Source organism: Myotis davidii, unplaced genomic scaffold (assembly GCF_000327345.1).
Source record: "Myotis davidii unplaced genomic scaffold, ASM32734v1 scaffold125, whole genome shotgun sequence".
NCBI lineage: Eukaryota > Metazoa > Chordata > Mammalia > Chiroptera > Vespertilionidae > Myotis > Myotis davidii.
This window is the reverse complement of record NW_006299390.1, coordinates 3,751,803-3,775,962: the sequence shown is the minus strand read 5'-3', so window position 1 is coordinate 3,775,962 and position 24,160 is coordinate 3,751,803. Positions and strand designations below refer to the sequence as shown.

General features: G+C 38.9%; 1 protein-coding gene across 1 annotated transcript in view; it reads right to left on the bottom strand.

Moving 5' to 3' along the window:
- Positions 1–24,160, bottom strand: part of RELN (reelin) — a gene marked incomplete at its 5' end in the record, with an annotated part of 426,427 nt that overhangs the window by 175,172 nt on the left and 227,095 nt on the right. Inside the window, 2 exons of the mRNA XM_015571214.1 lie at positions 17,357–17,597; positions 20,001–20,097. Coding sequence (XP_015426700.1) covers positions 17,357–17,597; positions 20,001–20,097 — 338 coding nt within the window. The remainder of the gene's footprint in view (positions 1–17,356; positions 17,598–20,000; positions 20,098–24,160) is intronic.

The following is a 24,160-nucleotide window of genomic DNA, read 5'->3' as shown; positions in this document are numbered from 1 at the left end:
CAAAGGTGACAAGTAGGCATGATTTTCAGAATTACACTTTAGCCTGACAGCAAAAGATCTTAAATGGTAGTCTAAGAGATCTCTACAATATTCTGTTGGCAGTGGTAGCCTAGAATGGAGGAATGATGTGTGCAAACAAATGTTTTATGACAATTAAGCTGGTTAATGCTGGTAAAATCAATTGGGGGAGAATTCAGATTACTACACTGAAGAGTAAATAAAGCTTTCAGAAGCTCCTGTAAATTCAAGAGTCAAAAAAGCATATGATCTTGGGGAAATCACTTCATAGCACTGAGATATTAAGGCATATCCATTGGATCTTATCATCTTAGATATATTGTTGTGTGTGACATGTAGCTCCTATCAGAGAATCTTTTTCACAACACAGTAAATACAGGTTATTCACAGATGCTAAACTGAGATCACTGCATGCAATCTTTAACCCACACACATTGGTCAAAACTAGGATTCAGTTTTATTTAATAGTAAATAGAAACTGTCAAGCTATGAAAGCCGAAGTATCCTCTACTACTGTGCATCCTATAAAGACAATAAATGCTAAGTGGAATAACAAAGATTACTTTCTTAATAATAAATCCACTGAGCTGTAAGTTTCATAGTTATCTTCACATTCTGGAATCTGGAACAACTGCGGCCTATGTTATCTGGAAGTAATATAAGAACTCTGATATCAATGCAAACAATACATTGTCATTAACCAAGGAAATGGCATACATGAAATCTTATACATGTGACAATGGAATAATTTCTATTACAATTTAAAAGAATGTATTTGTGTAATAAAAACAATAACTCGCTTAACATAAAACTTTGGTCATTTCTGGCTAAACATCAATTTAATTTTTCAATTTTGGTTTCCTATATATAAAATCCTTACCCGGGATATGCTTTTATTGATTTTGGAGAGAGAGGAATGGGGAGAAAGAGAGAGAGAGAAACATTGATCAGTTGCACCTTGACTGGGAATTGAAACCACCACCTAGACATGTGTCCCAACCAAAAATCAAACCTGCAACATTTTTGATAGACACTCCAACCAACTGAGCTACTTGGCCAGGGCAGAATTGTTTATTATTTTAAGACTCTGTGTTATGCATAATTATGTTTCACTACTCCTCCAAATTTATATTATTCACATGTCTGATACATATTTTAATGAAGTTGAGATTGAAATTTTATGTAAAAGATGAAATCATTATAAAATTAGATAGCATGCTGTTAAACTTCTTTCACAACATTAAAATGTCTTAATGTTTTGGGAAACTAAAAGGATATTTAAATGATCTTTATGGTAGTTATTTTGCTGTTACAAAACATTTGGTAGTTTCGTAGACCACTTGTAATTGTACAATTATTGAAAATTCTCTATTAAATATATACTTTTATCACTATAACTGCAATAGTGCCAGCATAGGAAATAAAAGTAATATTTATCATATCAAGTATGAAGAAAGCAACCTGAAAAAAAGTAACACTCTTTTTGCGTAACAACCAATTTTCATACTAGTAGAGTCTAAACATTAGTATGATCTGTCTTTGGCAAATTTCCTTGAAGGGTAAAATGGTTTAGTTTTGTAGTTTTATTATTCCTCTAGGGAAGAAACTGTTAATACCCATCTGTAGTAAAAGAACAATACTCAAGATGGAATCTAAATGAAAACAAACAGGGCAGTGGTTTATGCCAGTCAGGGTTCATTTTGCACGGTAAACACCCTAATCCTATCTGTCAAGTTTAAGGGAAGAGTCACAGTTAGCTTTGTTATCCCCTCCCAACTAGATCCAGTGTCCTTTGGGTGTAGAGGGAGAAAAGTATCGCTTTTTGAATATTCTCCTTTTCATGGTCTTAGTTAGTTCAGTGCCACATAATCAAAGAAAGGGTGTGACACGCCCAAAGTACACAGCGGCCTTTCAGAAGGAGGTGGCTCAACCTTCTCTATCTCACAGCAAGATAGGCTGCCATTTCCTGGGTGGCAGGGCCTGCAGATGAACTGAACCCACGCAGATGGCTTGGCTGGCTCTGCTCCCCACCACACTGAGGAGATCAGAGATGATTTCTGCCTCAGCCCAATTGAGTAGAACCCAATGTTTTTCAAGTTTGGAGTAAGGGTAACATGAGCCAGCAGGCTAATATAAGGACTACAAAATAGGGGACAGTCTGTAAAACTGGTGAATTCTTCAAACATTTTAGCAGGAATAGGCCACCTGAGAAGCTGATTAAGTATGGGCCCTATAATACGTAAGAATTTTGCAAAGGGTTGAGGCCAGTTTGGGGTTCTCATTTCTGAGGATTCCTAAGATAATTACAAGGCAAGTTGGAGTTTCTTGTTTGTTTGTTTTTAATATATTTTTTATTGATTTCAGAGAGTGAGAAAGATAGAAACATTCATGATGAGAATCACTGATTGGCTGCCTCCTGCATGCTCCCCACTGGGTATCAAGCCCCACAACCTGGGCACGTGCCCTGACCGGGAATCAAACTGTGACCTCCTGGTTCATAGGTCCACTGAGCCATGCTGGTCGGGCTAGAGTTTCTTGCTAATTCTATTTTAGGATTGGTCACAGATGGCTCGGTGTCTTAGAAATGGTCTGGTTTCCCACGTGCTCTCCAAACTGAGAATTTATACCTGAATGCATTTGGATTGAGATGCAGTCCCTGGCCTCTGCTTGTTTGATACTGCATTTCTGCATCTGAATGGGACTCCATGGCCTGCTTGATTAGGTAGGGGTTGTTGGGACTTTCTCCTAGAATTTACCTCAATTAATTCAGCACCTAAAGGAATGAAGGCCACAAAGACCTGAAGAAAACAAAGAACTGGAAACCAAAAATAATCAAGATGACAAGAAATGAAAACTCAGTTACTATGCATCAGGATTTGAGGATTGGAGTCAGAAGGCATGTCCCCACACATTTCTCTGCTTAATGGTGACATGGTTTTGTGCAAGTCATTTAATTCCCTTTTGTCCTGTTTCTTAAGCTGTAGAATAAGCCCAATAATATTTATTTTCTAGAGATGATGTTAGAAGCACAAATAATATATATGGAAGTGCTTTTTTAAAACTCTTAAGTGTTGTAATAAAATTATTTTATTTCTGAATATGTGCATTTTCAAAAAATAAGGCATTATATTCCAAACTCTTAGCAGTAGTTGATAGTAAAATTGAAGGCTAATTAAATCTATTTTTTATTGATGCTAGAGAGAGAGGAAGGGAACGAGATAAAGAGATAGAAACATCAATGAGAGAGAAACATTGATTGGCTGCCTTCTGCACATCCTCTACTGGGGATTGAGCCTGCAACCTGGGCATGTGCCCTGACTGGGAATCAAATCGGTGACCTCTTGGTTCACGGGTGGATGCTCAACCACTGGGCACACCAGCCAGGAATTAAATCTATTTTTTTTATTGTGTTTCTCATTAGACTAGTCATTAAAATTCTTAAGAGCAACTTAAAACCTTCAGTAAAATATAAAAGAATATTTCCCACAATACAACATGGTAGGCACTGCATATACTCATTCATTTTTTAGTGCAGATAGACCATCAGTTAGAAATATAAAAGCCCTTCAAATTCTGGCAGATTACCAAACATTCTTCTGAGACAGGAAAACTTAATAATGCAAGATGTCTGTTGCCATCTCTTACAGACGCATTGTATAACATCAATGCACTATGTTAAAATCCAAACAAAATGTGCATCGAAACTATGAAAAGAATTCCAGAAAATTGCTCTCTGATTTTAATAGCCAGCTGTTTTTGTTCAGCATCTATTCAAACTCATGTCATTTATGTGAAATAACAATTAAAATCTAAACAACTTTAAAAGACAGTTAAATGAGCTCTTGCTATGTTAAAAACAACATTATTTTGGAAGTCAGGATATTTTATTTTGAGTATAGTAAAAACATCTATCAGGTTTTCTTGAGAAAATGATTATAAATAGCATGTGATGTCCTGAGTCATACCTTTTGATTGTGGTGAGTATATATCAGGTAACTAACTGGAATTTATTCTGGGTAATATGAAAGTATAAATTTTGTAGTTGGGCTACAATGTATCTTTCTATATCTAGTCCTCCTAACATACATTAATTATAATTATTTTGACTTTGTTGCATTATTTTTGCATTGATCAATGGCATGCACTTGATACTTTTAAGTACTGCAGATATGCAATTATTAAAAATCCCATACATGAAAAAAAAATTTAAAAAGGCCCTGGCAGGGTAGCTCAGTTAGTTCGAGTGTTGTCCCAATATGCCAACATTGTGGGTTTGATCCTGGGTCAGGGCACATACAAATTTTCCTTTAAAATTGTTTAAATGTACACTTAAATTTTTAATAAATGGCTCTATTTAACAAAATCCCTTAAATAGAGTCTTTCTTTGTATTTGTCAATCGAAAATATTTTCCTACTTTGCTGTTATATGGGTTTCCTTTACTTGAAAAGCAGAACACAGTGTAACTAAGTGACAAGAATTTGCCATTCAGAAAAGCATCAACAGGAAACATCAGTGCAAATTCCTCAATATAACAAGTCCTTGGCCGCAATTCAGGGCAGCATTTTTCTAAGGTTGTTCCCTATACTCTGCTGAAAATGTTAATGGCTTCACCTCTGTGCTTGTGAAAGTACTTGCAATCACCTCCAACCATAGCTTAATTAGGTTTCTATCAAAGATGAACACGAAGGCACCTCTTAATATTATCTCCCCGGGGTCTAATGGCCCTGATGATTCTTTCAAGCATCTGTAGCCTGGCCATTTATTTTTTTTACTATATATCCTTTTTGTTGAAATGAGGATATGGGGCATTTGGGCAATGCCAGCTTGCAGAGAGCTGGTGGCAGATGGGATGAAATCTGCCTGGTATGCCTTCCCTCCACATGAGCAGAGAGCCATCCATTTCCTCCATTAAGGAGTTGTCACTCAGCCCGCCCAGCTGGAAGACCGTTTTTGATAGCCAAGCTGGCTGGTGGCAGACAATTCAGATACAAAGTGCACTTTAAAAGGAAGCTAAAACATCATTTGTAGGAAAATTGAAAATGCATGGCTTCCACCAGAGCCAATTTTTTAATGACTGTAATATTTTAAGTGATTATTTTTTGCCACTTCAGATTGCTCCTTAGAGAGGAGAGGGTGTTTTTTTTTTTTAATTAAAATCTAGGCAATGCAAACAGATGAGATATGAGGAGCAGAGAAAAGAGAAATAAGATGAATAAAATTAATTAAAATGGCATTGTTGGCAGAGCCATAAATTAGCCACTATGTGACTGGAAATAAACTCATATATTGTTGTAAGAGTTTCTGGATTAAAGTGAGATGTGTGATTGGGAAGTGACTGACTTACAGCCTACGTATCATTGTGTTTCACCTTGCATTATGCTATAGCTTTATCATATAGAAATACATATCTCCTATATCTTTGTTCAATGGCCTTTAAAAGTGCAGACTTTCATATTATTTTAAAAATCAAAGTAGGAAGAAGAGAACAATTTCCTTCATGAGGCAAAATGAGTTTGTCATTTTTTGCACATTTTCTAGGAAATATAAAGCCAGTTAAAAAAAAAACCTGAAAACTTGGCTATGAACACAGTCCAAGGGCAGAGGGCTGAAGTACATTTTCTCTAGTCAACAAAATAGATGCACCCGTGGAGAGTGAATTTTAGGGAGCTTAAAGAGTGTTTTTTCCTCATTATTTTCTGGATTCATTAAGCATTCACATTTGAACCACTTTATGCTAAGATTCATAAAGATTCAATTTATGGTATATTTTGTGACAAGTGTATAATTACTTGGCAATAGTTATGACAACTCTAAAATGGCAATAGTGACAGTTCTGAATTGGAGTAATGAGTGGAAGAATAACAATGTAAAATTCCATAGGCAGTTGTTAACCTTGTTGATGGGGATCAACCTGACTTTCAGTGTCTGAGGTTTTCAGACTTGCCTCCTCAAATTAAGGCCAAGGATACCAACTACAACATGGAAGGCTGCAAATACTGAGGAATAAAGGCCTGGCTTTATAGTAAATATACTTGGCTATGAAAATGAAAGCTGTTTGATCTTGGGGAAGCTACTTGGCCTCTCTGAGCCTACTTTTCCATCTGTGAAATGGGGGTAATTATGGTGGTTAGATGAGATATTGTAAGTAACATGCCTACTAAAGATTGGTGAATCTTAGGAAATCAGTAAATGTTATTTTCCCTCCTTTTTTTTGCGCCATCTTTATTCATTCATTTAACAAACCTTACATTAATGGGTGTCACTATGCTGTCTAGGTGCAAAGCTGATGGAAAAATAGTACAATTGTTTTAAAAATATGTTTTACTGATCTTAGAGAGAGAAGAGAGGAGAAAGAAATATTGATGAGAGAGAACATCCATCGGTGCCTCTTGCACGCCACCTACTGGGGATCAAAGTCCGCAACCTAGGCATGTGCCCTGACTGGGAATCAAACTCTCCCTGCATGGGATGACAACCAACTGAGCCACACTGGCCAGGGACTTACTATGTTCATTTGTGAAGTTCATATGGAATAAAATAAATTTCACTTGCCAATTATTGTATTAACTTAATTGTGATTAATGGTGTCAGTTTCAGACCAAAAACAAACAAAAAATGGGTACAATAGGCAGAGAGGCTCTGGGGACTTGTTTGAATAGTTATTTTCAATAGAATTTACCAAAATTATTTGTTTCTGTGCTTCTTGCCACTCTCATCATGGTGATTTGGCTCAATTCCATGTTTCACTAATGCTATTCCACATTAATTACTGTACAAATAGGCTGCATTGAGGGGAATTGTGAAAAGCACACTACATACATTTAACCCTTCATCCCCAAAGCACTCTTATTAGCTTAACAAATTATATTCTGGCTCATTCTACAACATCATGTACCCAGCTCTTGGGGGAAACATGACAATAACAGCAATGCAATCCAAAGTGAAGAACAGCCCAAGCAAAGGGAATGTAGGTAGACAGCATGCAATTAACCAAGCTGGAATCTGGCCAGAAAATCATAGTTAACATTCCGATTCTTAATGGAAAAAGACATGGGAACACGAACTAGCTACAAGTCTGACTGAGCTCAGGTTTATCCTCATCAGAAAGCCAGGACTCCAATCCCTCAAGTTACAGAGCAGAGAGTTTCCGGTACAATGACTTGCAAATCACATTTTTGGAAAGCATATCTGATTTCCTCCTGTTTGTCCTTACATTCTGAAAAAGAAAATCATTAAATGAATTGTTGAGACCATTTTCTGGGGTGCTCAATTTCTGGGCATTATAGTAGGCAGGTATTGCTCTGCCAGAGGATTATATTCCCAAGAAGCACGTTTAAAAAATGAATTCTGCTTTGAGTGTGATCATTCCTTTCACTGTTTGTCTTAGATTTTTTTTTTCACTAGCCTCACCTTGCATTAAGACTTAAGATTTTCAGGCAAGTTAATTTACACATTTTCATAATTTGGATGTAATGATTTTTATTCTCCATTAATGTTTCAACAATCTGTGACAATAGTGTTAGACAGGTGGCAGCAGAAACCCAGAATGAAAGCTTCAATTCTTATATAGGACTGGAGATTTGCCTAGTGTCCCCTGGGACAATGAATTTGGCAAATGCATAATGTATAAGAGCTGTAAGAAAATGAATAAACTCTCCTGTTCTGACTTAATGCTTCTCCTAATGAATTGTTGATTTACCGAATAGCTCCTGTCTTCATCAGGACCTTCGATGTTTGTTAAACTAGGAAATTTGTCATTATTGGATATTTATCAATAATTAATGGAGGAGAGAGGAAGCAATCTATTTAACTGAAAGTAGTAGTAGAGAGAAGGTTAAGATATGACCTGTCTAAATTCCGTATACTTAGTTACTCCAAGTCCTTGGCATAAATGTGCAAAATTTAATAAATTACTTTTTAAGGGAACTTCTTTTGAATACATGTGGTCAAATCATAGCCTATTATAAAGGTCAAACCTGTGTGACAGGCTCTGACAGTCAGCACTGATTTACTTCTCCATACAAGTTCCCATAAATGTGTAGAAGAAGTAATCTGGAATCCCTTGCTAATAACACTATGAAGTAGGATAATAAACAGAAGAAGATTAGCAGGTGCAGGCACAGCCATCAGAGTGGGAAGATTCCTTAAAAATAAAAAATACGAATAACAGCACCTCTCTCATAGCGATCTGCATTTAATCTGTGGGTCAATTCCAGAGTTGACAGAAGCCAGTGATTTATGCCTTTGCAAGCTGAGAGTATCCAGGGCAGCTGAGCAGATATCAACATTTATTAATGGTGAGTGAGCAAAGCACCCCCTCTCTCCCTGACACACACACACATACAGATATCAAGGAGCCATAGATCATTCATGCTTGCAAAGTACAGATCTTGACTACAACTAAAGATGAGAGTGAACAAATATACAAAAAAAATGAAGCAGCTGCTTGACCAATATCCACCTCCATGGCATATTGATCCATTGGGAAACTCTGCTTCATGGGGAGGTGGATGGATTGAAGGATGAAGAAAATACCCCACAAACTGAAACCTGCTCACAGCTCTTTCCTCGCCATGTGTCCCTGGGTTCCTTCTGAGCACCTTACTGATTTTTGCAGCTCTTCTCTTTGATGGTGAGTCATGGAAAGTAGGCAGCTGCAGCAGTTCCAAGCTAAACCTTCAAAAACCTACGTTTAGTGTTTTTCTTTGAACTTAAAATTAAGGATAGTCTCAGATTGCAGGGTGTGTCTGAGGAGTTGGAAAGAGATGATTTGATGGACTTGTCCAGATGTTTCCAGAGTGACTAAGGAAAATTAAGCACTAAACATATAGGGTCTTTACAGATACTCAATGTTCATCTGCTATAGACAGAAAACTTGGATGATAGGGTCTTTCTCATAGTGTTGGCACTCATAAAATGCCCTCATTACTACTATTTATACTATTTCATTATTATTATCATTTACCACTATGATTAATATTATTATTTATTATCATCCACTATCCATGCTACTATAAGTACCTTCCCTGGATATGAGAATCCTACCCAAGATGAAACACTGATTCTTGATACTATATGATTAAATGGAAGATTCCCCCCCCAATATCACTTCATTTCCTTTAAATTCTGATGACAAAACCAAGACCACCATCACTGAGTTGGAGCACCAGAAGTTGCCCTGAGAGTCAACATTTTCCCACTTCATCTTTTTTCCTAGGACACTGAATTGGAACACCTTTCTTCACTAAATTCCTTTTTCCATTTTTCTTTTTATTAACATAAATAATTTTTAATTTTTAAATTACAATTGACGGAGAAACTAAGATGGCGGCAGAGATAAAGACTCTTAAAAAACAAAACAAACAAGTAGAACAGAAACAGACTCACAAATCGAACATTTTGAGGGTTTCTAGATGGGAGGGGTTTTTGGGAGATGGGTGAAAAAAGTGAAGGGATTAAATATATAGTCAGTCCTGGCTGAGTAGCTCAGTTAGTTAGAGCATTGTCCCAATATGCTAAGGTTATAGGTTTAATCCCGGGTCAGGGCACATACAAGAAGCAACCAATGAATACATAAATAAATGGAACAACAAATTGATGTTTCTCTCTTGCTCTCTCATCCCTCCCTCTCTCACTCTCCAAAATCAATCAATAAATTTTTTTTTAAAAAAGTACAAATGGGTAGTTATAGAATAGTCACGGGAATGTAAAGTTCAGAATGGCAGCTATGGTAGCAGTAGCTATTCTCATGACTACAAATGAATTGGAAGAAATCACATACAAAAGTTAAAAAAGAAATATTCTGTAAAAGAAGGCGAAATCATCACAACCAATAATTAAGACATGGGACTCAATACTGAGAGGGCTGCAGGCTCCTTGCCTTGCTAAGCCCACGATCTGCTTACTCTGGTTGCTAATGAGGGCGGTGGTCTGGGAGCTTTATGACTTGCAGCACTGTATTTATTGGCAGTTAGAGCCCCACCTACTTGGTCATGAACAAAGGGCTGCCTAAGGGATTTGTGGGAAATAAAATATCATGATGGTAATTAGAAGCATAAGAATATTATGTGCCTTTTCTTCCACATGGGCAAGTTCTCTGAGAAAACATTGGGAGATGAGTCAGGCAAGGCCATGAACTTGTAAGGAGAATGGAGGAGAAACACAGATGGCTGTACAGGAAAAACATATCAATTCTGTAACCTCTTACAGTCCTTCCAAATAAAAAAGCACAACAAATCTAAGGCCAGGTTCAGTGTTAGAAACTGGTACTGTTATACATCTATTTCATATTAATTACTAAAGCGCCAACAGATGGTAATAGCTTTCTACCAACCCAGGGCAGATTTAAAGAGGTGACCTATAATTGCAATTCCCCAGATCACATAAAATCCTAAGTTAATTACTCTATTTGGTCTTCTATCATTTTGCCCTACTTGAGATAAACAAGGACAGGCTCATATGAAGTGGGTTAAATATTCCCCAAAAAGTGAATAAAGAAGAAATCTAAAGGAGGCAAGGAGAAATCTGTATGGTGAATGCCAGTGACTCATTTGTTTCTTTCTTATTTGACCTGACTCTCTGAAACTTTATGTTCAAATTCATCAGCTGGACGGTTTACATAGTTACTACTCTCTATTCTCTTGTTTTATAAACAGTATCACTTAAAGATCACTTGCTGCTAATAAAAAAATGTACCATTAATAATTCAAATTATAAGCATGACATTGAAACTTAAATCCAATGAAAATTATTTCTTTTGATTGCCAAAGGTAACAAGTATGGACAATACTTGTGTCCGATGTAATCAATTTAGTGCATTCATCTTGATATTACTTTAATGGCATAGAAGGATGACCTAATTTGTGAAGTCTTTATTTTTTCTATCGCGTTCCTTTTTCCTCCTCATAACTGGTACTGTCAGCTCAATCCTTTGCCTTCTGCTAATTTTCCTCTGTGTTTACTTCCTCGTGAAACTTATTTGCTCTTAAAGTTTTCAATGAAGAGGATGTATATTTATTAAAGTCCTTTCTACATGCCAGGCACTATCCTAAGGGTTTTTCATGTATTTTTTTTCTTTATTGATTAAGGTATTACATATGTGTCCTTATCTCCCTATTACCCCTCTCCCTCCCACACATGCCCTAACCCCCCTGGTGTCTGTGTTCATTGATTATGCTTATATGCATGCATACAAGTCCTTTGGCTGATCTCTCCTCTTTACCCCCACCCTCCCCTACCTTCCCTCTAAGGTTTGAGTATTTTTTAAATTTAATTATCATGACACGAAGTGCATCCTATTTTTAGTCCTGTTACAGGTGAGAACACCAAAGAACTGTGAGGTTAAATAATTTGTCCAAGACCTCATGGCTAATAAAGGGTGAAGCCAAGATATGATCCCATGCAGTTAAGCCAATTTCCTTAACACTGTGCTATATCCAGTCCCACTCACAATATTTTCAGCTAACTTCAAGTCATCACTTAATGTGAAATTCATTTTCTTTCTCTATAAACTAGATCTTTTTTTTTTCAGCTTCTCATCCAAGTCAATTAACACTTAATAATCTAGCATGTGCCACACACCAGGATTGAGAAATGGTTGGAATAGCCACCGAGTTTAAGAAACTTAACATTCTAAACAGGGAGAAACATAAACGAAAATAAAGCAATGTTGTAAATGCTCTCATAGAGGTATATGTCCAGTGTAACAACATGTTGAAATGGAATTAATTTTGCATTGGTTTTGGTTGAGGCTCCAAGAAAACAGGTGGCAACTCCTCCACATTCCAAAGTGAGCTGATGGACTGAACATAAGGACCTAGCAAAAGAGGTGGTAAATGGGCTCACTTATCACTCACATTGAAGGTACCCAAGCTTGCAGATGATGTGAGTAGGAAGCTGGGCAACAGAGAGAGGATTTCTCTAGAGAGGGTTGTTAGTGAGCTGTGAGTCCCATCCATGCCCAGGTCAGGGAGGAGGATACCCTCTCCTCTTCTCAAACCTGGTGTACAGGATTTCAGGGGTACTGCCTGGAGGGCCTGCTGTGTGGTCGTGGACTAGTGCCAGGCAGAAGAAGGCTGCATGTATAAGTAACTACTCTCCTCCCACGGACGGGTCCAAGGTGACTGCTTACCACAGACTAGGCTTGGGCCTGTGCACACAAGAGACAACCAAGTTTGTCTAAGATCCTGCACCTGAACTACTTTGTAGAGAAGCAAGAAGCCCTCAGCAGAAAGAGGTTGCAGTCAGAGGTCCCAGAGAGATGCATGGGGGGCATCCCCAGCTTTGGAGAGGACTGGGGAGATTTCCAAGGAGCCTATTGGTAGGTTCAAGAGAGAACCAGCTTTGATCATTTATCAGGATGAGGGATTAATTCTTTCGCTTACAACAATAGCTGCATCTCCTCTTTTTTCCTTCCATCAGACCCAGCCCTGGAGGGCTCAGAGGCTGAAACTTGTGGTGGGTGGTGAGGAAAGAGAAGGACATGACCACTGCCTCCATCTCCACCCACTGCAGTAGACCTAGGCTGGAGGAGGGAGGAACTATGAATGAAACTTGAGGTTTGGATTCCTACAGTAAACTGGTCCTATTTGTTTTTAAACCAATAATGTAGGAGACTAACGTGATTGGATGATGTGTGTTGGTCTATCAGCTGTCTCAGGACCTGCTTTAGTTTTCATGCAAAGAAGGCAGAGATGACTTTGAATGGTCACTTGGGAAAAAGAATGGATCTGTTTTCTATAGCCTGGCCCCACCCCGTGTTCTTTGTTCAGCCTAATGATTATACCAGCACAGAGAGGAGGGAGACATCAACTATACAAAACTTCACATGGACAGATATTTGAGCTGGGCCCTTGCGGAAGCTGTGCAATTTCCAGGAAGAGAAAAGAGAAAGGTGGGAAAGCATGAATAAACGGGTGAGGGTGTGCAGTTCTATGCTGTATTTGTGAGGCTGGTAGTCAGTGTGTCAGATGAGGATAAAAAGTTAGGTTGGGCCTAGGAAAGGGTCTTGAATTACATGCCAGGGAGTTGGGTTTGTATCTTCTAGGCTTACACACGTCTTGAGTATGGAGGGAGCATGATGCCACATTAAGGAATGATGCTGTAGTTTTTGTCAGTGGAATTCCTTGTATGATCCTTGGCTTTTATCATCCTTGTCAGAGACAGTCTCCTACCATTAGACTGCTGATTTCTTTCTTCGGTGTTCCACCATTCTCACTCTACTTCATCTCCCAGGCAGGCTACTGAAAATGCCTCCTGCCTCCCTAAGGGAAATATTTTAATAGTCCCATCTCCTTAAGTTCACCTTACGTCAGAAGTCAGTACTTGAGATGGACCCAGAACTAGGATTGTGAAAACAAAACCAGCTACGGAAAAGAAGGAAGAGACCAGTGTTTGGTCTGAACTTACTAAATTCTAATGTCTGAAAATCAGTCATCTGGAGGAAGGAACATGCAGTGTTAATAGAATAAAGCTGAAGCAAGATAAATAAATATGAGAAAAGCAAGAATCTTTTCACCGAGAGCCAGAAAGTGATGGGGAAGAAAATGAGCAGAAAATTTAACAAATGAATGTTGAGAAGAAACAGGAAAAACAGAAGCACACCAGTTTATATTTATTACTTATAAGAGCAAAGTCAATGGTGACAGATCAAGGTTACGTCAGATTCCCGTATTTGAATCCTGGTTCTGCCACTGGTGAGAGATATATTTTGAACAAGTTACTCAACATCTTTATGTCCATTTCAACATCTGTAAAATGGGGTTAAGACAGCACCTTCCTTATATGTTTATAAGGATCAAATTATATGAGATGATATATATAATTCTGTGTGTATGTGTGTGTGTCTACACATGCCTCAAAGAGTAAGTACCTAGAACAGTAAGTACTTGATAAAAAGTAGACCTTTTTTTAAAAAAAATTATATATTTTTATTGATTTCAGGGAGGAAGGGAGGGTGAAAGATAGAAATATCAATGATGAGAGAGAATCATTGATCAGCTGCCTCTTGCATGCCCCACACTGGAGATCGAGCCCACAGCCCGGGCATGTGCCCTGACTGGGAATTCAATCGTGACCTCCTGGTTCACAGGCCAATGTTCAATCACTGAGCCCTGCAGGATGGGCAGAAGTAACTCTTTTTTATCAGACAAACAGAAGTTGGGAATGAGAAAGCAGAGAGGGTACCACCATAGGTTCTGGGTAATTAATTTGAGGGTGTTTGGGAAGAGTTCAGTATATAATTACATGACTAAAATAGCAGACTGAGCCCTAGCTGGTTAGCTCAGTGGATAGAATGTCGGCCTGAGGACTGAAGGGTTCTGGGTTTGATTCCAGTTAAGGGTATGTACCTCGGTTGCAGGCTCCTGCCCGGCCCAGGCCCTGGTCAGGGCTAGTGCAGGAGGCAACCAATTGATGTGTTTCTCTCACATCAGTGTTTCTCTCTGTCCCTCTCTCTTCCACTTTCTCTAAAAATCAATGGAAAAATATCCTCGGATTAACAAAAAAATTAAATAAATAAAATAATAAATAAATAAATAAAATAGTAGAATGATAGTTGCCAGAAGGGAGAGGGATTAGGAGGCTGGGTGGAAAAGTTGAAGGGATTAAGAAGTACAAATTGGTAGTTACAAAATAGTTGAGGGAATATAAAATAGAGCATCCTATATAATAAAAGGCTAATATGCAAATCGAACAGTAGAATGACTGGTTGCTATGACATGCACTGACCACCAGGGGGCAAATGCTCCGCTCAAGCAGGAGCTGCCCCCTGGTGGTCAGTGCAATCCCATCGGGGGGAGCACCACTTAGCCAGAAGCCGGGCTCATGCTGGTGAGTTCTGCGGCGGTGGCAGGAGCCTCTCCCACCTCTGCGGCTGTGCTAAGGATGTCCAACTAACGGCTTAGGCCCATTCCCTGATGTCCCCTGAGGGCTCCTGAACTGCGAGAGGGTGCAGGCTGGGCTGAGGGACCCCCGAGTGCATGAATTTTGTGCACCAGGCCTCTAGTAGGAAATATAATCAATAATATTGTAATAACTATGTATGGTGCCACATGAGTACTTGAAATATCAAGGGATTAATTTGCAAAGTACATAATTGTCTAAACACTATGCTGCTCACCTGAAATTAATAAAAAATAATATTGAAAAAAAGTAGCTCATATTAGACAAAGAGCATTCTATCTGTCCTTGACACCTACTATTCCCTCATCTTCTCAATAAGTCTCCAACCTTCTCCATTCCCTTTCCTAAAAATCTCTGAAATCTGTCCACATTTTCCCATCCTGTTTGCGAATTCTGGCCAACATGATCTCCCATTGGACTGCTGTTATCAGCCTCCTACTTGGTGTCCCTGCACACCTTCTCTCCCCTCCATTCCATCCTCCATTCTCCAGGGGGTAGTTCAAAATCAAATATGATTGTGTGACTCAATTGGAACACTTGGTGACTCCCTATTACTTTCACAATAAAGTTCAAACTCTATAGGAGTTTAGAAAACCTTCAAGGTTTTGTCACTGGCCTTGTCTCCAGATGTAACTATCACAAATCTCACCTTAAGAATCTGTTAGAAAACTATTTTGTACATTATCCAAGACCTTTGTTTCGTGCTCTCACTGTATGTCATTTCTGATTCTAGAAACAATAGTCCTCCCACCTGGCCAACTCCAAATTACTCTTCAGTCTCTGCTTGGATTCCACTTCTTCTGGATCACCTTCCTAAACCCTCAAGTCTGGATTTGGTACTGTATGCGGTATTTCCACAGCACTCCACAGTTTCCTAGCAAATTATAGCAATTACTAGAGGCCCAGTGCACAAAATTCGTGCATGAGGGGGTGGAGGTGATGTGTTCCTCAGCCCAGCCTGCACCCTCTCCAATCTGGGACCCCTTGAGGGATGTCCATTTAACGGGCAGTTGGACATCCCTCTCTCAATCCAGAACTGCTGGCTCCCAAGCACTCGTCTGCCTGCCTGTCTGATTGCCCCTAACCCAGTGGTCGGCAAACTACAGCTGGCGAGCCACATGCGGCTCTTTGCCCCTTGAGTGTGGCTCTTCCACAAAATACCATATTCGGGCATGCACATACAGTGCGATTGAAACTTCATGGCCCATGTGGAAAAGTCGGTATTTTGTGGAAGAGCCACACTTAAGGGGACAAAGAGCTGCATGTGGCTCACGAGCTGCAGTTTGCTGACCACTGCCCTAACCACTTCTGCCTGCCAGCCTGATCAACACCTAACTGCTCTTCTGCCGGCCCAATTGCCCCTAATTGCCCTCCCCTGCAGGCCTGGTCACCCCCAACTGCCTATCCCTGCAGGTCTGGGTCCCCCCAGCTGCCCTCCCCTGCAGACCTGGTCCCTCCCAACTGCCCTCCCCTGCAGGCCATCTTTGACCACATGGGGGCGGCCATCTTGTGTGTTGGAGTGATGGTCAATTTGCATATTATCTCTTTATTAGATAGGATGCTATTTTGTATTTGCATGTTGACATATCTAATTACCCATACTAAGTTGACAGCCACCTGGAGGGAAGAAACATACCTGCCTTTTTGTGTTTTTACTCTCTAGGTTCAGTCCAGTACATGGCACAGTGGGTCCTCAAAAACACTTGTTAAATGCCCAGTGGCAGGCTCAGTGGTTGAGTGCCAACCTATGAGCCAGGAGGTCATGGTTCAATTCCTGGTCAGGGCACATGCCCAGGTTGCAGGCTCAATCCCCAGTGTGGAGTGTGTAGGAGGCAGCTGATCAATGATTCTCTCTCATCATTGATATTTCTATCTCTCTCTCCCTCTCCCTTCCTCTCTGAAATCAATAAAAATATATTTAAAAGAAACCTTATTAAATAGATGTACAAATGTTTTGGTAACAAAGATTTTCTATCCTTAGAAGAGGAGGTAACATAAAAACAACATTGCCTATTCCTTTACTACAGCGGTTCTCAACCTGTGGGTCGCGACCCCTTTGGGGGTCGAATGATCCATTCATAGGGGTCACTTAAGACCATTGGAAAACACATATATAATCACATATTGTTTTTGTGATTAATCACTATGCTTTAATTATGTTCAATTTGTAACAATGAAAATACATCCTGCATATCAGATATTTACATGACGATACATAACAGTAGCAAAATTACAGTTATGAAGTGGCAACAAAAATAATTTTATGGTTGGGGGTCACCACAACATGAGGAACTGTATTAAAGGGTCGCGACATTAGGAAGGTTGAGAACCACTGCTTTACTAGTAGGTTTGGAAAGAATAGTTACCTTTGTGCAAATTGGCTTATTGAGCTTTAGGTTTTGGAGAAGGGGAGAAGGAACAAAAGAGCGATCAAACCTTAACTGTAGCTCCTGGGAAGAAAAGCCAGTTGCCCGTGTCTACAGGATCGAGACTATCTTCTAAAATGACTTGTCTGTGAGCCGAGTTGATGACCAGGATGTTATCCAAGGCCCAGCAGGCTTCATACACTTCACCCACACGAAGATTTTCCTGCTTCCACTGAAACTGGACGTTCTCCCCTTTGGCGTGTTCAGGAAGGTAGAGGATGTGGATGATTGTGCTGACATTGGAAGGGGCTCTGGAACATATGGTGAGATGGGAATTAGTGCCACGGTGAAAGCACTTAAATCAACTTTGTTTCTTAATTAAGATTATATTTTCATTATCTTAAAAATACTATATACAGTACAGATTAAATACTCATAATCCTATAGCCCTTAAATCTTTTAGTGTATGCTGAATATTAAGGAGTTCATAGTAAGTGATGACGGTTTAAATATTAAATGTCTTTAAGAAGTTTACTTTTAACACAGGAGAGGCACTAAGCTAGTAAAGGAGTCACTGAAGAGACAATAGCACACACTTTCATGGCGCCTCTAGAAAATCACAGTGTATCCAGCACAGTTTATTTGCTACTAAGAAGAAAAAAGGAGAAAAACTATAACTTAATTTTGATTCTTACTTTGAAATTTTGCATGTATTAGACAATTGCATGCTGTATTTTATAATCAGTCTTTACATAATAGATATTTTATTTCTACTAATCTGATACGTTTTTGTTTTATTTACATGAAATATGAGATTTACCATGAGAATTAAATGCTCTATAATCCTTTAAAATTTCATGCAGATTGATCTTTAAAAACTTGTTACAAGTTAAAATTATTTTTATATTACATGTATTACAATCTAGGCCCTTCTGCTATTTAGTAAAGTATTTTTATTCAACATTTTATTCTACCAATGTAGAAATCTGCTACAGTAAAGATTACTGCTTTAGCAAAAATTAAGTGTTAGTAAATGCAAACAATCAGTTTTAAAAGGACTACGGAAAAGACATATTTTTCACTCACCAAAGCAGCACATACATGTCTGTAAAATTGTCAGTATAGATTATAGATGGTGTACTTTACCTTTAGGGGTAATCAATTCCCCTTTCTTTTAAAATATTTCATGATGACCATGTTTTGGGCTTCATAAAGAATTTAAAATGATGAAAATAATATATTTAGATTTAAGAAGTGATTGAAAATACGTTCATTCTGGTCGCCAAATGGGAAGGAAAATCTGCACTAATGTATATAACAGTTTGATGCATGACCTTAAATTGAAAGTCTCATTTAGTTAAAAGCCAAATGGAATTAGCTGAATGTGATCTTTGTGTGTTGTAATTAAATGTGTATGTGCATTCACTATCAAAGGTATACAGTTGTTTTCCAGCAAGAAAAACCTGCTACAGTTTACCTAAATTATGACATATGAGTATTACATAGAGTAAAGGTGGAGGTGTGGTTAAAATTTACAATATTTATGCTGCCTTGATTAAAGACATTTATATAAATATTTCATGTGCATGATTTTCATAATAAGTACTAGAAGTTAGAAAGAATAACGAAATGTTCTGTTTAAAATTGGCATAGCATGCCAGAGTTTGGCTTAAACAGGTATCTCTAAATTATAGGTTATCCTGGCACAGAGGAGGATGGTCTATTAAAATCCATGAATTAGAATCATTTTTCTCAGTTTTTGGTTAGACTAACACTTAGGAATGTAAAATTTTTAAAATTTTGAAATACTACTAGAAACTCTGGATAGACTAGTTTAGTGTTAAAGACTAAGAATCTAATATTTATTCCCCCCTCTAAACAAATCACTATTTTTCAACATGGAAATATGGTAAGGAAAATAGCATGTGAAAAAAGAAAACTACAAAACTTACAGATAATGTTCTACTTGAGTTATTCTAATTTAAGAAGTAAACCAATCAGAATAACAACCTTATAAAATGTCCAGGTATCTTTTTCCTTTTAACAGGTTACCATACTTGAAATTAAACCTCCATGATGAATTCTGTTTTATGGTTTAACCTACGCAGGAGTAAACATAATTTGACTCTTGCTAATTTAACCAAATATTTTCAACTTGAATGAACTTCTCCCTCAAGTACCCTACCTCATTTTCTTATCAAGGTTTTTAAATAAAGAAAATGCAATAAATGATTACAAGTTGCATCATAACTATGATCATATAATTTTAGAACTGGCCTTAGGAAAGCTAGAAGGAAAATGACAGAACAAGAGATTAGATGCAAAAGGTTGGGCAGCTGTTCACTCACTGTCATTACAGACAAAGGACCAGATTTAGGTGGTAATCTGATATGTTCCTAGGCCTATAAGCCAGGCCACAGTCAGGCCACCTGGAGAAATGGGTGATGCAATTTTGTGGAGGATTCTGTGCTTTTACCAAAAAATAATTTGTTAGAGCTACTACCGACAGTGGGAAGTTCCAAGTGGAAAATGACCCTCTTAGTAATACTTCTTCCAATAGGGCAGATCATGATATGTGTGTCCACGCAATTCAGCATAATTAACAGAGCACCTTTAACCATGAGGAATAAAGTCAGTGGTAGAATGAAGGCAAACAGGAAAGAAGAAATACACCTACGTCAGAATTTACGGAAATACTTTCAATGACAACAAACCTAATGGTCTCGAGCTGAATCCAGTCCGCAGTATTATTCTTGGCATATGACACAATGATGTCGGGGTCTGAATAGCTAAAGCGACATGAACCTGAACCTGTGAATAGCAATAAGTTTCAAAGTTAAAAAACCTTGTAATGACATAGTATCCTTTCCGATAAATATTTCAGACACTTTTTTAGCCATTTAGATATTTAACCGATTGTTTCCTCGTTCTTCTAACTTTGCTGGAGTTTCTTGTGAACTGCTCTGTTGAATATTACTTGATAAATAATTTTAGGAAACAGAAAAAAGGCAAACAAGGGAAACTGTAGATTTATTTAGAGATACACAAACTTCTAAATTATAAAATAAGCACATATTTTCTATGCCAAAAATATCTCAATATTATAGAATGATTGATAATGCACCATAGTTCTTGCGAGTTAATATCAATTAATAGTGATTGCATTAAATGTACGTAAGTCATTTCATTTTTTAAAAATGTTTTTATTGATTTCAAAGAGAGGAAGAGAGAGGGAGAAGGAGAGACAGAAACATCAATGATGAAAGAGAATCATTGATGGGCTGCCTCCCACACGCCCCACACTGGGGATCGAGCCCGTAACCCTGGCATGTGCCCTGACCAGGAATCAGACTGTAGCCTCCTGGTTCATAAGTCGACACTCAACCACTGAGCAACACCGACCTGGCTACGTCATTAAATTTTTGAGCATAATGCTCTCCAGTTCCATCCATGCCGTGAAAACACCCTCGTGTGTGTGTGTGTGTGTGTGTGTGTGTGTGTGTGTGTTATTTAAATGATGAGACAGTATGTGAGAAACTAAAATATTGTAAAGCACTAAGTGAATGAGAACTATGGAAGATATGGTTTATATTATTTTATTATAGCCCAACATTAAAGATGTAAAAGAGGGACATTATATCTCATAATGACTACTTGGTGATTATTTCCCATTATTATTTCCAATATTGGAAGTATTTATACCAAAGAAAGTTTTAAAGCTCGGACAAAAATGTGTTTCTGCGTGTTCAATGAATTCATATAATAAAACATAGTCTAACTGTAATTTCAAAGATCTTTGGATACCCCAAACAGTCATGAAACATATGTCAGAAGTTTATTTTAGCAGGATTTTTAATACTGTATTAAAAACAAATGAACCAAAAAAAAAAAGAGAGAAATGGTGCCATTTATGTTTAACCGTTACCCATCTGCTGGAGGAGCCTGGGTTTCAGCAAATGGCATCTGCTGGGTTTTTACATTTCTAGCACGAGCTCCAAGCTTCCATCAGACTCATTTATTTTATTTCAGGGTGTTTAGCACAACACCGGTTCGTTTGCAATCACAAAGCTGGCACTGTGCTAAAAGGCCAAATAGCAGTTTTCCCAGATTTATCCTCACGGCCAAAACATACATGGAAAAGCAGGAAATGGAAGGTATTCAAAGGAGAGTTACCCGGCAACCCTGAACTCAAACAGAAGCCCACCTTATGTCCTTCTGATCGTTGCTACATTCTACCTTCCATAAGCAGCTGCCTAAAATAAACATCACACTGTGGGATTGGAAATGGGAACCGCCAGGACTGTGCGGGACAAACTTCAGCACAAACAAGAGTAAGGTCTGGCAGACAATCTGTTTATTTCAAGAGAAAGCTCAAATTAGCCTAAAGAATTTAAATGGTATTTATGTGCTTCCTTTATGCTGTACACACCGCAAGTACTTAAAAGCAAACGTATAAGGTGAATCCTTGTAAAAGGAAAGGATAAGATAGATGATAACCAAAATCTTCCTTACAGAATTCAATCCCTTGAAAATTGTTTACGAATTGAGAAGAGGGAAGCAAAGCTGATAAACCTCAAAATAAAAATGTGTCCAAAGATGACCTTGATTACAAACACTACTCTCACCTGTCCATTTTCTTATGCTACCATCTCCATGTTGTAAGATTAAGTTGATTAGAAACCTATGAAGTAAAACAAAAAGGCACCCAGTAGGTGTCTCACTCTTCCTCAGCCACTTAGTCATTAAATCTTTCACATCTACACTGTTAATATTTTTTGCATCCATCTCCTCCTCACCACTGTCAATGACCCTCATTAACTCTTGCCAGGACTGTGCAATAGTGATTAGCTGCTCTCCCTGTCTCCAGCCTCACATGTCCTCGTCCAGCCATGCCTGTTGCCAGCACTCTTCCTACAAGTGAACTGAATCACGTTACCTCCATGCTTATAATCAACCCTTTAACAATTCTTCAGGATAAAGCTTTATCCCTCAGGACAAGCTGCACTTCCACCCCCAGTGGGACCAAGGTGCACAGTTCCTGGAGATCCAACGTGTACCCTAGACAATAAAACCAGCCCAGGGCTACCTTAAAGGGGTCCCATGTGAAAAGATGGTCAAAAGGGCAAAGGGACTCCGATGCAGGGATGCACAGCTGGATGACCAGGACTGGGGTACAGGGTACAAGTGGCCAATCAGAGGACAGACACTGCCCTTGTTTACTGGACTGAGTGGGGAGGTCCTCCACTGGAAGCAGCACCTCCCCAAGGGAAACAGTCTGCTTTGGATATATGCCTCTCACTGAGGCTACTCCTACCAAACAACCATCCCAAATGATGCCAGTCCAATGAATAAATGATCCCCCACGCCCACTCTGAGTATAGCTGTTCTACATACCCTGGGTGAAGTTTCTCTTCATGCAAACCCTTCTGAACTGCAACCACATTGCCACATAGACTTTGATCTGCAGAATAGGACTGTCCTTGCCCAGACTGACAACGATTACGCGACTCTGTCTGGGATGAGGGGATGTCCATGTGCCCAGGTGACGAAGGCCAACCCCAACTCCCTGCTCCTAGATGCTGTGTGTAGAGCTCTCACATCCCTCAAAGCACTCTTGTTCAGTGAGGGGACAATAACCAGGCACCACCTGCAACAGCTACTTCTTTCTTTATCCTCTTAAGTCAAGAATCTGTCAATGCTGACGCTGATATTTAAAACTATAAAGGAAAGACAAACCCAAATGTCAAAAGCAAACCCCCACCCCTTTTATTGCAGATCTATTTTCCCTCCTTCAAAGCACGTACTGCACTCTAAAGTAGCAATTTTGCAAAGAGTTGAAGAATTGCTGAAGGAGAAAAAGTAATTTAGAATCATGGGCATATAAGCATGGTCTGAGAACCATTGATGGGCTTACGCTGGTTTAAAATTCAAATACTCTCTTTGGTACTTATAGGAATATGAGTTCCAGAGACCTAAAGTTGTTTTAGTGCTTTTCTCTTTTCTCATCTAGATTGCCTACTTTGGTGATCTTACCTACTTTCAAGGCTTTAAATAACATGTATAACATATGATACCCGGGAGTTCATCTCCCATGAGATTTACACTTGTATATCCAACTGTTACTTGCCATCCTAATGGAAATCTCAAAGTTACTAAGTCAAAATTACAAGTATTAGGAGATCTGAGAGAGCAGCAGAGTAGGTGTAAGTTACAGTCACCCCCACCCAGGACGAAACTGGAATTACAACTAAATTACAGAACAATCATCCTGAATAACCAACTGAAGACTAGCTGAGGAGAAGTCTTCCAAGCAAGGATTTACAGAAGAAGCCACACAGAGAATGATAAGAAGAGCAGAGATGTAAAAAGGGCTGGCCCCGCTCCCACAGGCAGCAACTGAGGTTCCGGAGGGATATCTCAGTTACAGCGGATCCCACTCAGAAGCATGGGGCAGTGCACCAGAGCTGGGAAGAGGCACCCACATAACATGATATATAAAGTACGACATGACCTGCTGTCCCATACATTTTAGACCTTCTTTTTACTGCTCTTCCTCTTATTTACTCTGCTCCAGCCACTTCGGACTTTCCCTTATCTGAACACTCCCCTGTGCCATGAAGCAGATGTTTAAAAGGGAAAACCGTGGGCAGGTATAACCGTCCCAGGGCTTCTGTGCTCCTTCTCTTTGCCTAAAACTACACTGATTATGTCAATTTCCTCCTACCCTGTTCCCCAGAGACCTTCCCCTAACTCTGACCTTCTTCTCCCTCAGGCATCTGTGCAAATATCACCTCCTCAAAGAAGACTTCCCTGAGCACTCAATCTAAAAAAGTCTATCTCTAATCATCCTCCATGTCATCACTCACTTTTATGT